This window comes from Saccoglossus kowalevskii, chromosome 5 (genome assembly GCF_978046115.1).
Source record: "Saccoglossus kowalevskii chromosome 5, keSacKowa6.1, whole genome shotgun sequence".
Lineage (NCBI taxonomy): Eukaryota > Metazoa > Hemichordata > Enteropneusta > Harrimaniidae > Saccoglossus > Saccoglossus kowalevskii.
The window spans coordinates 15,202,617-15,216,344 of NC_140645.1; the positions used below are offsets into that span (position 1 = coordinate 15,202,617).

At 37.2% G+C, this 13,728-nt stretch overlaps 1 protein-coding gene across 1 annotated transcript; it reads right to left on the reverse strand.

Annotated features, from left to right (window-relative positions):
- Nucleotides 1-1,808: 1,808 nt before the first annotated feature.
- Nucleotides 1,809-6,108, reverse strand: LOC100372272 (uncharacterized). The gene is made up of 4 exons (XM_085499146.1): nucleotides 6,004-6,108; nucleotides 5,217-5,865; nucleotides 2,628-3,275; nucleotides 1,809-1,971 (listed from the first exon to the last, which is right to left on the reverse strand). The coding sequence occupies exons 1-4, from the start codon at nucleotides 6,055-6,057 to the stop codon at nucleotides 1,958-1,960; spliced, it is 1,365 nt and encodes a 454-aa protein (XP_085355272.1). The 5' UTR covers nucleotides 6,058-6,108; the 3' UTR covers nucleotides 1,809-1,957.
- Nucleotides 6,109-13,728: the final 7,620 nt, after the last annotated feature.

Here is a 13,728-nt window from a genome sequence, read left to right on the forward strand (position 1 = left end):
ATTTGAGTCAGTTGGATAACTAAGACGACGTAAACAAACACTTATTTTGTATTTACGTATTTCGAAACACGTAATTGGTTTATAACATTAAAAGAACGTCAATCGAAACAGTTAATTTTTCTTATAAGGCATCGTAGCTAACCATTCAATATAAGGGCATGATTTTATACGTTGGAAGAGTTACTGGCTTCTAAGACCACCTAGGTTTGTGAACAAAATGCAACTGCTAGTTACGTACATAGAGCCCATAGAGATATCGTCACCAGTGAATTTAGAACTAATGTAGCAGTTCCCATTACCTCCTGGTCCAATAGCACCGCCAGTGCAATATATTATGAGACGTTTGTGAACTTTCAAAGGTAACTATGCATGTCTACAATACACATCATCATCATGTGCCATACAGAACTGAGGCTGTATAGTGAGGTAAGTGCGTATTTCTGCTGACCGGATCCACATAGATTCGTACCCCCGCCCCTGGTGAGTTTGGTTGGTAAGCAACTAGGGTAACTCAGGGAGCCCAAGACTTGTATAAACATGTGTTTCAAAGATACGAGTCGGGCTATTTATGAAACATAGGCAGGAATAGTTCAAAGCGGGAGGGTCGTCAACTGCGCACGCGCAGCAATTGAGTCCCAAGCGACAATAACACACGCTAAAACACAAAGGCTCACGGGTAGACGCTTTTTTTTGTGAACATGACACGCTATGGTTATATGACGCATGCGCAGTCGATGACTCTTCCGCTTTAATCGTTTACAATAGTCGAACGTGGAAATAGACCAAGCAATGGTAATAGCATCGTAAATCAAATTCAATCAAAAGAAATGTGTCGAACTCTTCATACAAATGGTGATTTTAAATTATTTGACAATAATATATATATATTGTACCAATATATATTGGTAAAATGATTGACAACTCGACTACCTAAACAGCGACCGTGTTTTCCTGCATTTGCCAAGTTATTTTAGAGCAGCTGTCTGTGAGTTCAAGCGTGTTGTTGAGTGGGCGGAGTTATTTTAAGCAATGTAGTCGCCGTAAATTTGAAATAGATGTGGTCATGGATTCTGAGTGCTCAGTGTCAACATGTGTTCGAAATTAAACAATAATGAGAAATTATTTTGATTAAAAATGGTGGACATAATTCACAACTGCAAACTTAAAAGCAGCTGGGCCAAATTTTTAGTGTGTTACTGACAGGGTTAATATATTTGAGTAGTGAATCGTAAATGTCTGAATGTTTAGTGCCACCATATGTTGGAAATTGACAACGATCATTTGATTGGCTAATTATGTCAACCTTGCCTAGAACATTAAATCAGCCAGTGTATACGTAGCTACTACAACGTCCTTACAACACCTCTATATCTCGTGTTGTTTTCCATAAAAACATAACCTCCGTCGCAAATTGGACTTAAACGTATGTTGCAACACAATTATTACATTAAAACACATTTTAAAGAAACAATATGGACAAAAACATACAGTATTTTGAATATTGTTGTTCGACACTGCATACTGTAGGTCAAGTATTAGGATTTGCTTTTGCTAGACACGCAACCGTCGGACAGTCACTAAAGCGCATGTGCAGTGAAACAACCAGTCCACATGGTATGAGAGAACGACGTTTTTTTCATCAAATGAATATTCATAAGTGTGCCACAAAAACAGAGTCTTCAGTTCATCATAAATCATAAACCAATGTATTTGCCAATCTATATTCTATCAAACAAGAATACTAAAAATACATTCTCTCGTCTATATTACGTTCTTAATAAACAAATAATGATGCTATGACGCCGCTATATGATATGCATTACTTGTATTTATTATTCAGATGCCCATCACCATAATTCACCATTGACAGTAACTGAACACATAGAAGTGCCTTGTCGTTCTTTGAATCTATTTCAACAATTAGTCATGATTATATTCCACGAGTCTACTACCTCCATTAACAGTTAGCACCTGAAATGAGAATTGAAATGAGCATCACTGATACATGAATAAGATTCGTGTAGTTTCTTAATTATATATACCCGACAAAATGTTGCATTGTCTATTATCATTATAGTTGATCGAAATAAACACAAAAAACGTTGTGTTTTTATCTTTATCATCGGATTGACGTGCTGCACCACAAATTCCAAACTCCCAGTAGGTAAATATGCAGTGGGATTGGCTTTTTATGGCTTATACATGTGCAGTTTGAATTATTGTTTTTTATGCGAACTAATATTTACGCTGAAATATATATATATTTATATTAATAAACTATATATTTAATGATTTAATAATGCATTGTGCTGTCAGTTTTTGTTTTGTTCTTGTGGATTGTACTTGCATAATTTTATTGTAAGTACTTCCTATTATTTTTTAATCCACTAGATAACAACGCTTGTAAACATTTCACCATTTCGGCATGGTATATCATAGATTGTTTTTTAAATACAAGGTGTTTCTGAACTACTCGGGAAACTAATGTGTTGCCGACCGATTAGAAATAATGATTTTATTGCTGTGATAAATCATTTTGTTAAGATATACATAGGGAAAATTACCTCTTATTAGCCATATGACACAATATGTTAAAAATATATTAGCAATAATTAAATAATTCCCACCTTTGCAACCTCCACAGTATTCGTGTTTGCTGGCAGCTTTAATTTCGAATTCAGTCAACGCTACATCGTACACTTGCATACACGTTATCATGCCTGAGAAATATCTACCATCGCCTATACGTGCTCCCATACGTGCTTCGTAGTCAGTTGCTAATGTTGTTACCCCAATGTCCAAACTCGTCTTCAGGACACCATCCAAATAAAGCCGTGCCATACCAGTGTTGTAATCGTACGTAGCGGCGAACAAGTTCCATTTATTCATATTAAGCTCGACAATCAAATGATCGGTAAACGACCGATCTCGTCTCACGAACCGTACAAACTCATCAGGTGCGCCAGATCCGTCGGTTTGCCATAAGTGGGCGCCCCAGCCATCGTTATCATAGTTGAAGATAGGACCATCGACTCCAGTTGGATATACCCACGCCATCATAGTAAGTGAATATTCAGTATCGTAAGCACCGTTGTTCGGGAATTCTATGTAGGAGTTTTTGTTACCACTGAACTCATATGCTCCAGAACATCTACCGTACGCATCCGCGTCTATTGAGGAGCCTGTTGCTGTACCGTCGTTGCCATTCCCCGATACATCAGCTAAACCATACTCGCTATTTAGTGGCCAAAACGCTACCGGGTCAGGGAGTGTCTCTGATATAAAAGATAAAATAGCAATTAGTAAAATAAAAATATTGTAATGAAACGTATGCTAAGTTACAATTACTAGTATTGCTGGTGAGTAACTTGTGGTATAATCTATTAACAGTTGCGTTCCTGGCAATTTACTGTATGATTAGGCTTCGAAATAAGTATTCGAATTGTGTATGTCTTGTACGAGCCCAGAATACGGGGTACTGTCAAAAGTATACAGGATTGCGCCGCCGTTTTACCCCCATTTTCACGGTCGACTTGGTCCTTTTTCATTTCTGATTTTCAATCGTTTTGTCCACTTTATTTAGTATTTGTGTGTAATATTAACTGAGTAAATTACAATGGAGGATTCGCGGGTTTTAGGCGCATGGGATATTACATCATTTACGCTACAGGTGGGTCATGTCCAGCCTTTTTAATTAAGGCGACTGCAAGAGCTCACGCTCGTCTGCAAACATACGGTATTATTCAAAACTACAAACGAGAACGACTACATGTCGAATATTTATGATGTATTTAAACAAAAATATCACGTGATACAAACAATTCGTTATACCTATGACTTAAACACCCAATAGACCAGTAAGTATAATATGATAAGGCGATACCTAGTCAAGAGTCCACGCAATGTGTTGGTACAATAAATACGTAAAGCAACAGATACGACCGTATCTGTCTACTAAGAATCAACTTGGTTCCAATATTTACAAATATAATATCTTCTCACATTGAAAACAAAAAGATACACGCAAGGTATTGCAATGGTGAATAAAAAATGACACAGTCTGTCGCATACGACTTATTTACCACTTCCGTGTCACTGAGAATGTTCTAGAACCGTACTGTGTCTGGGTGGAATATTCTAGATTTTTTTAGAAACTGGTTGAATAGGTAATAGAACACTGTAGGAGGCAATAGAAGGTAATGGAACATTCTAGAAATTTATAGTAAATTCCAGACTCATTATGTATGCTGATGTAATGGTCTATTTATAGACAGTGTGGGTATATATAGGGGAGTTGTTCAGCACTGAGATCAGATCGGAGATCTTGTTGAATTGTATTGGAGTTTAAGTATCTAGTTATTGGAGGTTTGGAGTTTTACCGCGTTATTGTACTTGATGTTTGCAGAGTATAATAATACCAGTACCAGTTGAAACCTCATCTGTTGGCTCTGTGTTCGTGTTTTATCATCGCCGCCAGGGAAGTCTTTCTGTTACTGTTGCCATTTTGGTATTTGAACCATCACACGTGTACTATACCAATTACGGTAATATTACGTTGCGTATGACACAGTCCCAGTTCGATGTCGGTGTAAGATTATTGAAGTGTATGTATAAATGATATAACATCATATGTATCTAGACGTCCTTGTCTGTGCAAACTTGTTTGTTCAAGCGTCCGTATAACAAGAAGGTATCTCTGATAAAGATTTGTTACTGAAGTATGAATGCTAGTTATGATAGACTCATGCGTGGACGCTTGTTTGTAAATAATGACACGCTATGGCCATCTGACGCATGCGCAAGTGACGACTCTGCCGCTTTAAATCGTTACAATCAGCACACGCGTTCGAGTTTCAACACGCTTTGATACGAGTATATTCCAAACTGATACGCATTATAATTTAGTTATAATGTCTAATAACCATCTATTCGGGATTCAAATTTAGGGATTTTCCACTGACAATGCACTATTCAATCATTGGTCAATACTATTCATAATATATCCAACTTTACACCCATAAATTAAAATTAGTAATTGAGCGAATAAAAACAATGTAACTAGTTATATACTATATATCTAAGTCACAGACATCGACATGTTCTTGATTCATTTCAAGTCCCACAAGGACTGTCGCTGATAAAATAATGTTCAGTACAGTATAAAACACAATGTACGCATGCTAAAGAGCTATTACCAATAATGAGATAATTTTTACCTGTGAAATCTCCACAGTGTTGGTCTTTGCTGGCAGCTGCAATTTCGGAGAGAGTCAACGCTACATTGTACACTTGCATACACGTTATCATGCCTGAGAAATATCTACCATCGCCTATACGTGCTCCCATACGTGCTTTGTAGTCAGTTGCTAATGTTGTTACCCCAATGTCCAAACTCGTCTTCAGGACACCATCCAAATAAAGCCGTGCCATACCAGTGTTGTAATCGTACGTAGCGGCGAACAAGTTCCATTGATTCATACTAAGCTCGACAGTCAAAGAATCGGTAAACGACCGATCTCGTCTCACGAACCGTACAAACTCGTTAGGTCCTGCGGTTTGCCATAAGTGGGCGCCCCAACCATCGTTATCGTAGTTGAAGATAGGACCATCGACTCCAGTTGGATATACCCACGCCATCATAGTAAGTGAATATTCAGTATCGTAAGCACCGTTGTTCGGGAATTCTATGTAGGAGTTTTTGTTACCACTGAACTCATATGCTCCAGTACATCTACCGTACGCATCCGCGTCCAACGATGAGCCTGTTGCTGTACCGTCGTTGCCATTCCCCGATACATCAGCTAAACCATACTCGCTATTTAGTGGCCAAAATGCTACCGGTTCAGGAGCTGCAGCAATGCACAGCTGTAAATTTTTTAAAAAAATAATCATTTTCAGTAAACATTAAACATAAAATTGTCACCAAATATATTTAAGCCCCTGGTTTGGCAAAGTGATACAATACCCATTCCGTGTAATCAATTCTAATGCATCACCACTTACCTTACTAATATCGGCTAGTGTCAAGACAACGAACATACAATATAGACACCGCATATTATCGGTTGCAGGCTGCTCGTCTCGCAGATAAACAATCGTCCGATATTTACACATATATATGTACGCGTGTATGTATGCGTGTGTATATTTTCATACGCACGCATACATACTATTTTGAATAAATACATACGGACTAATAATAAATTAACTGTTTGAATATGCCAGAAATATTTTCATATATGATAATACCATGATACAGGTGCTTGTTTGGGCTCGGTTTCTGAGGCTTTCACTTATGGGTGTGTTTCAATCATTTTTTTTTATTAAAATTGTTTGTATACAGAATCGTCGATGTTGTTAAATACAGACCATTTTCTGAAAATGTCCTGTTCAAGTTTCAAGCATATTTACATGTTGATCTTCGAATTTTAACTCTTATTATTTATTTGATCAATGTATGGATTTCTCTAATCCCACGGTTAAGCAGTGCTAAGATTCAAAAGTGCTTTTCTGAGTCAGAGTCACTGAGAGGACTGAGACAGAACTATGTACGCCATTATACCCACAGTAGACCCGCACATCTCGTGCCGCGGTGTATGTATGACATAGTAAACACGCACATCAGATGCCCAAGATAGATTTGTGTATGTCATTATACCCCCTCATTGCACGTTCACTATACTTTAATAGCCTCGGACAGACCCCAAGATGTTAGTTAACACGAACGTTTTATTGGGACGTACGCTTTGTTGCTCTGGATGCTATTGTGTGATGTATCTAATTCTTCGTATCCTACAGTTTAGTGTACGGCCTTGGGAAAATGTAATGGATATTTCAGGCCACACGACGCATTGCCATCAGCTATTTTAGACATATATTAACTTCGTTTTGTAAAACCGGATCTTTGACAATAGTATGGAATGCTCGGTGACGTCAGAGATTCGATGGAATGGGATTCTTTTAGAGAGAGAGCTTACAGCTATCATTACTGGGTACTGTTTTTATCCACAGTTCACGTAAAGACCATGATTTCTAGACTAAACAATTCTACTTCTGACTGTTTGACTCACTGGCTTTAATATAACAATGTTCACACTAAATGCAACATTTTCATTACATCACTGTATTTTAATAATAATTGTACACGTATGTATAACAGGATCCGTGGTACATCATGGCCATTTCACAATGTAATCTCATACTTACAATTAATTAAATAAACATTTAGTATATTAGTCATATTTTGATTCGATGTTAACATAACTCTGTACTATCGTGTTGGTGATATGTGAATTTGGTGCCATAGGATGGTACTTGACGGCCAACCAACCTAATCAAATATGTATTTTGGATTGTACGAGTGCAAAATAAGTTATTAGGAAATTAGAATATTAGGATATTAGTACCAGCTGTTTTAGACGCATGCGCATTGGCCGATCCTGTCAAATCTCGTCATCTGTTTTGAGGCGTGTCTGGTCGATGTGAAATTTCTTCAGCCATTGTGTAACGACGGAATTAACTGGTGTCTGCGTGAAAACCGCTGTAAAGTGCCGGTAAAATGAATTTGCGCAATTTTTGCGCTGCCATTTTCTGAATGATTCGCAGCAGCAATGGAAGCCGACCATTTAATTGATAAAAATCTTGTCCAGAATATGATTTTAAATGGCCGAACTTATAGAGATTTCAGTCTCGTATTGGAAAGCATGTTTCCGGGAAGGAGAGGTATCGAAGTGGCGTGGCGTGGTGAGTAGATTTCCTCCCCAGGACGCCGAGTTGGGCGTCGGTACCGAAAAGGAGGCGGGGAATATGGTGTTGAGCGACCAACATAGTAAACCAAACTTAGAACTCGCGATACTGGTGCAGAGGACTATGGTCGAACAACCATGAAAAATAAGTGGCGGGACTTTAGTGTTGCATGTTTAGCACAGAAAAAAGGACACGCCCACAGTTGGACAACCAATCATTTTATTATTGGTCACGATGTACCACAGTTCATCTCCATGTCCTTTGTAAACACCACACATACGATGTGCCGGCATCCAATGGCGAGATGAGCAGCTTCCTTTGTGCACAATCAGCGACAACTTCGTGAGAGAAACACGACGCACTTGCTAAGCCGTCTGGTGGCGCCCTACTATTTCATCAATAACCAAATATACTATTATTCTGTTCCCGAATTGGACATTTGTTTATTTAAAGTAATTTCCAGTTATACGCCAGGTCCTTAGTAATTAATGATTCCACGTATTTATTTGGCCGTTATTTGACAGACGAAAAATGCTATAATGTTAATTCACGGAAATTTAAACACACTGATACTGATAATGAATTAAAAATTTGCCAAAAAATACTAAATTTGTTATCCCATGGAAATAATTGAAATCAAAATATTTGGCAATATATTAAGTTTTGCGTCGCATGCATACGATTGAAATATCATATAAAATGGGCCTAATATACTAATGTGGTATTTATTTAATTGTAGGAACGAGTTTACATCCTGGAATGGCCACGATGTACCACGGATCATAACAGGAATATATAGCTCATACCACCAAAATTGTTGTCTATGAAATTGAATGACCGCTGTGTGGGCTTATATTGTAACTGATAATTGCCTTCGTTATCGAATGAATACACACTGACGCAAAACTATGTGTTTTTCTGCCATCGCCCTGAGTATCTAATGGTTCACCACTTTCCTTACTAACATCTACTACTAGCAGCAAAAAATGAATATATTGCACACTATTTATTTATATCAGTTTTAATATCGTAAATGAAGACAAATTTTAGCTGTAATTTGAGGAAATCCTCTTTATTTGGAATTATTTCATTGAATTGACAGGGATGTGATGCTTATAATGCAGCAATCTATTTTAATTGCTGTTGTGTTAAAATTTTCAGTATAAAATGCATGTAGTGGTCCTTCGAAAAATAGCTTTCGCTGTAATTTAGACTCGTATTTATCGAAGCATTTTTTTTAATGAGGGTGTACTCCACCTGTGCTCCCCCCCCAATAAGATAATAGTTGCACCCAAATTAAATTAAAGATGACAGACCATGGCGTTTATTTATCTAGGTTTACTATTAATTGCAGAAAAAAAAACAGATCCTAGAAATTTAGTATTCATATACCTGCTTCATGTATGCAATGTTTTTGAAATTTCCAATATATATATATATCACAACTCACTCACTCAAAATCGCGTCTTCTATTGCGTATTGCATATTTGACTCTCTATGGAGACAGTATATTTTTGTTCATTTTTGGACACAGGCGTTGGCTGGCGCCTTAAGTGTCATGGCGCACCAATCCACAAGAGGCCGGTAACTAGTCATGGTTCCAGCATTATGATTGGTCTATCACTTTCTCGTTGATTGTTCTATATCCCTTGGTTACCTTATGTCAGCGCTTACGCTCGCGGGCGTTTAGGGGTTTCCTTTTACTTTCGAAAGTTCGGGGAATAAAAAACTGTTTCTTCTGTTATCAATTTGTACAGAAACAGCGAGAAATGACAGAATCATTGCAAAATATTAAGTCCTTACTGGCAGACTGTATGGGCAGGGCGTTATTGCAGTAATGAAGACTTATTTATGGAAAGCGAATATTAGAATGTTTTCATATTACGTCACTTGGACACGTGCCTTTGGACCGGAATCCCGGTCGGGTGGAAAAATATGGCGATTACTGCACACCTGCATCCTGCTTGCCATTCGCAAGGGACGCCGGGACCAGCGAAACACAGTTGATGCCATTACGAAAATCATGATCACTGATTGTTCGTTATCTGGTATTTAAATGAAGTCTAATAACAGCTGTTGGATATATTACATAGTATAACATATTCCTTTGACTTGTTTTCAAATGCCACATACTGTTAGACTGAAACTTTCATATTTTTGACGTGACAGCCACTATGTGGGTTTGAGTACTGTTTTGTGCCATTGTCTGCAAACAATTGTGGTTTAACTGTTCCTGGATGCGAGTAAGCGAGTTGATTTCTGTTCACTGCTGTTAGGTGAAAATGATCCTACGTCGTACCTGAGGAAATGCACAATATTAATAGTATTGTAGGGATTTCGGCAAGAGCCGTTACATAGGTAATAACGTTATACTTCAGGTTTTATTAAATAAATTTGGAATTGATTTTAGGCATTTCAGTCTGTTCATTATGTATATAAGTGCACCGAATGACTGACGAGACATATAGTCATAGTGTTTGACGATTAATTACAATGACGTCGATTTTAGTTTCAAATTGTTGAAACATGGCCGTGTGGTTGAAACTCATTCATGGCGTGACGCGCGAGAAACACATCATTCAACACTCATAAAATGGGGGAAGTGGTCCATATTACGGCGTACCAAACATGGGAAATTAAAAACCGCCTATTACAAACTCTGGTGGATCAAGAAATTCGTTAAGGGTTGGGTGCGGCCACGTCCGCGGACTTCCGGTGAGCCGGGTTTGTCATTTTTTTTTTGCAGGCTGAACGGGTTTGCGCCTAGCGCGCCTCCCGCCAAATCCGGGCGCGACAAACGCCAAGAGTTCGAATCGTACTAGATAAAAACTCACCGGAACCATAGCAATCGTTTTGGCTTTCCCATTTAACTCATCGGGACATTAAAGCAGTTAGAAAAATGAACACCACTCAACAACCAACGTCGTTGCGTGACACACAAACGAGCAATCGGGGTAAAACAAAATTAGCTTGACAAAGGATTGGATTCGAGGCCCGCTCAGAACTGCAGTGAGAACGTAAATTAAATAAACCGAAACATACGAAACAATAAAATGACGGTCGTCTTGCACAAGCACGAACAAAAGAATATTAATTAGCAATGAGAATGCATGCTGTCTATTCTAATTCCACAGCTGGGCAAGCCTGGCTAGCTAACTGGGCATTATCACGATACATTAATAATAAAACAAATCAAAGAAAGCTTAGAAAGAACTCCCATGTGCTGAGAGTATTGGAGACACATTAAATATAATTCGAAATTACTTAGCTGAAAAGTAATTATGCAAATCAGAAAATTAATATGACCAGATTTGAGTGTAAAACTAATGAGGTCTGCGCAATGTAACAGAAAATCTATGTCTCCAAGTTTAATTGAAATGTGATTAGAACCAAAAAATTATGAATTATTATGCTTATTAGGGAATTAATATGAACAGATTTTTACCCCAAACTATTTAGGTTTGTACATTGTCCTAGAGCATCTTTGTACTAGGTTTCCTTGAAATGGAATAATTAGTACCGTGAAAACTCCAAAATTTCGACCCCTCTAAAAATTCGGCCGCCTATTTATTTGCCGGGTTTCGGTGTTTTATTTACCTACAAATTTTCGACTCCACTAAAAATTGACGACTCATTCTTATTCGAAAATTGCGACCAGTTTTAGTTTTCCCCCAAACGAAAAAAAAACGATGTGAGCGTTCAAACGGGACCTTCCTCAAAGGCATGAATCCGGGTTTCTGATTGACTGAGAGATTTTTATTTTATTGGTAACGAAAATATATTCTAAATAAACGAAGTTTCAAATAAAAACGAACACAAAAACCTCGGCATGCTGCGTTTCTGAATTGTTGATTATTACTGTACTCAGTAGTGATTATAATAATGTACACAAAATAAATTTGTTGAATGGTTATGAAATACAAATAAAAGTCAACTTAGTTTCATCGTAAGCGAATGATTCCGGTCTCGTATAAACGTTTGATGCTGTAGGATATCCGCCATGTTCTCTTAATTCAAATAGGTCAAATCGCTAATTAACCAATCAAAAAGCTGGATGATGCCAACGTGTTCAAATTACCATAGCTTATTTAAATATGTTAATGTTATTGAACGCAATGCGGAAGAGATTGATGTTGTAGTACGATATTTTGGCTTGGATTTTGATGCGAAAACGGCATGATTTTTTTTAAATAAAAAAATTAGTTGTTTTTAAAAAATAAACTGGTCATCTGAAGAATAATTTAACATTGTTCACAGTGATAACAGCTCATTCTCGAAAGGAAGCTTACCCGCTCACGCTAGTCACGATAAAAATCATACACGTGTACTCTTGAATAGACAGACGTCAATGACTACGGTAAAACTTACTCTATTTTAGCCGGCAGGATTGATTGAAATGTCCGAAAAATGACGCCAAAATACATCTTAAAAGTCCCATTTTATTTTCTTAAATCCCATTTTATTTTTTAATCCAAGGGCGAATTTACGGCAGAATTTGGTCCCTCAAATAAGGGACACGTGAGCTTTGATTCTAACCGGATACATTGCACTGGGTCGGGGAGATCGATTGCTAAACTTCCATGTATCTTTTGTCCAATGGGTACCTGTACTTCGAACATTCGCAAGTTTTCCTAGGTAGTGCGAGACAGCTTTGTCTTTTGACCTATTAGTTTTGTGCTGACCCCTTCTCCGCGTCTTGATGTTTTGTTTTGCTTGTCATAATACTCACTGATTGATGACTTTGTTTAGATTTTGAGTTACAACTCGGCCACGACCTTTGCTTTTACCGTGAAACATGAGGAAGTTTACGTCAATTGACGGACATTACATTTTTTAAAAACTAATGAAGCACACTGTCTATCATCCCCATTTTTTTTTGCTGATTTCTATTCTGAAAAATTCGACCGTCCGAAAATGCACCTTAATTTTGACTCTAAAAACACGTCACATTTCTAACACCAATTATTTAAAACCGGTCGAAATTTTGGAGTTTTTACAGTACTTTAGATATCAGTGTGAAAGCTTAAAATTGGTTAATTATGCAAATTAGGTAATTAATATGTACAGATTTTAACCCACAATTATTCAGGTCTGTCTATTGTCCTACAGCATCCATGTACATTCATTGATATGTGATGTATAGTACCTGAGATATCAGTGTGAAAGTTGGTTAATTATGCAAATTAGGTGATTAATATGCACAAATATTTACCGGAAACTAATTGGGTCTGCATAATTCTAGATTCATTGAAATGTGATGATTAGTACTTTAGATATCAGTAGAAAAGCTGAAAATTAATTATGCAAATTAGGTAATTAATATGCACAATTATTTACCCTAAAACTAATCAGGTCTCTGCATAGTCCTAAAGGATCTATGTACCAAGTTTCATTGAAATGCGATGATTAGTACTTGAGATACCCGTGGAAAAGCTGAAAATTAACTAATTATGCAAATTAGGTGATTAATATGCACAAATATTTATCGAAAACAATCAATCTCTGCATAGTCCTTGAGTATGTAAGTACCAAGTTTCATTGAAATGTAATGCTAACTACTTATATCAAATGCTGAAAATTAATTAATTATGCAAATTAGGTAATTAATATGTACTGATATTACCATAAAAACTATCAGGTCTGTGCAGTGTCGTATGACATCTATGTACCAAGTTTCATTGAAATGTGATGATTAGTACTTGAGATATCAGTGGAAAAACCGAAAATTGACTAATCATTATGCAAATTAGGTAATTAATATGCACGGATTTTTACCAAAAATTAATCAAATCTGCGCATATGTTCAGAGCATCTATGTACCAAGTTTCATCAAAATCCAATGAGTGGTTCTTTAGATATCAGTGGAACAGTCATAGAACAGCTAAAAATTAGCTAATTATCATGCAAATCATGCAATGTCTGTTGCAAAACACCAAACAATCACCCGCTGGTTTTCTCAAGTTGTCTCCCATGCAAGAACTA

What these genes read in the sequence shown, in the direction of transcription:
- LOC100372272 (XM_085499146.1), bottom strand. Translation starts at nt 6,057, where the DNA reads ATGCGGTGTCTATATTGTATGTTCGTTGTCTTGACACTAGCCGATATT. An exon ending in CACTAGCCGATATTAGTAAG is followed by an intron (nt 5,866 to 6,003) that starts GTAAGTGGTGAT and finishes AAAAATTTACAG; the next exon opens with CTGTGCATTGCTGCAGCTCC. An exon ending in ACACTGTGGAGATTTCACAG is followed by an intron (nt 3,276 to 5,216) that starts GTAAAAATTATC and finishes CTTTTATATCAG; the next exon opens with AGACACTCCCTGACCCGGTA.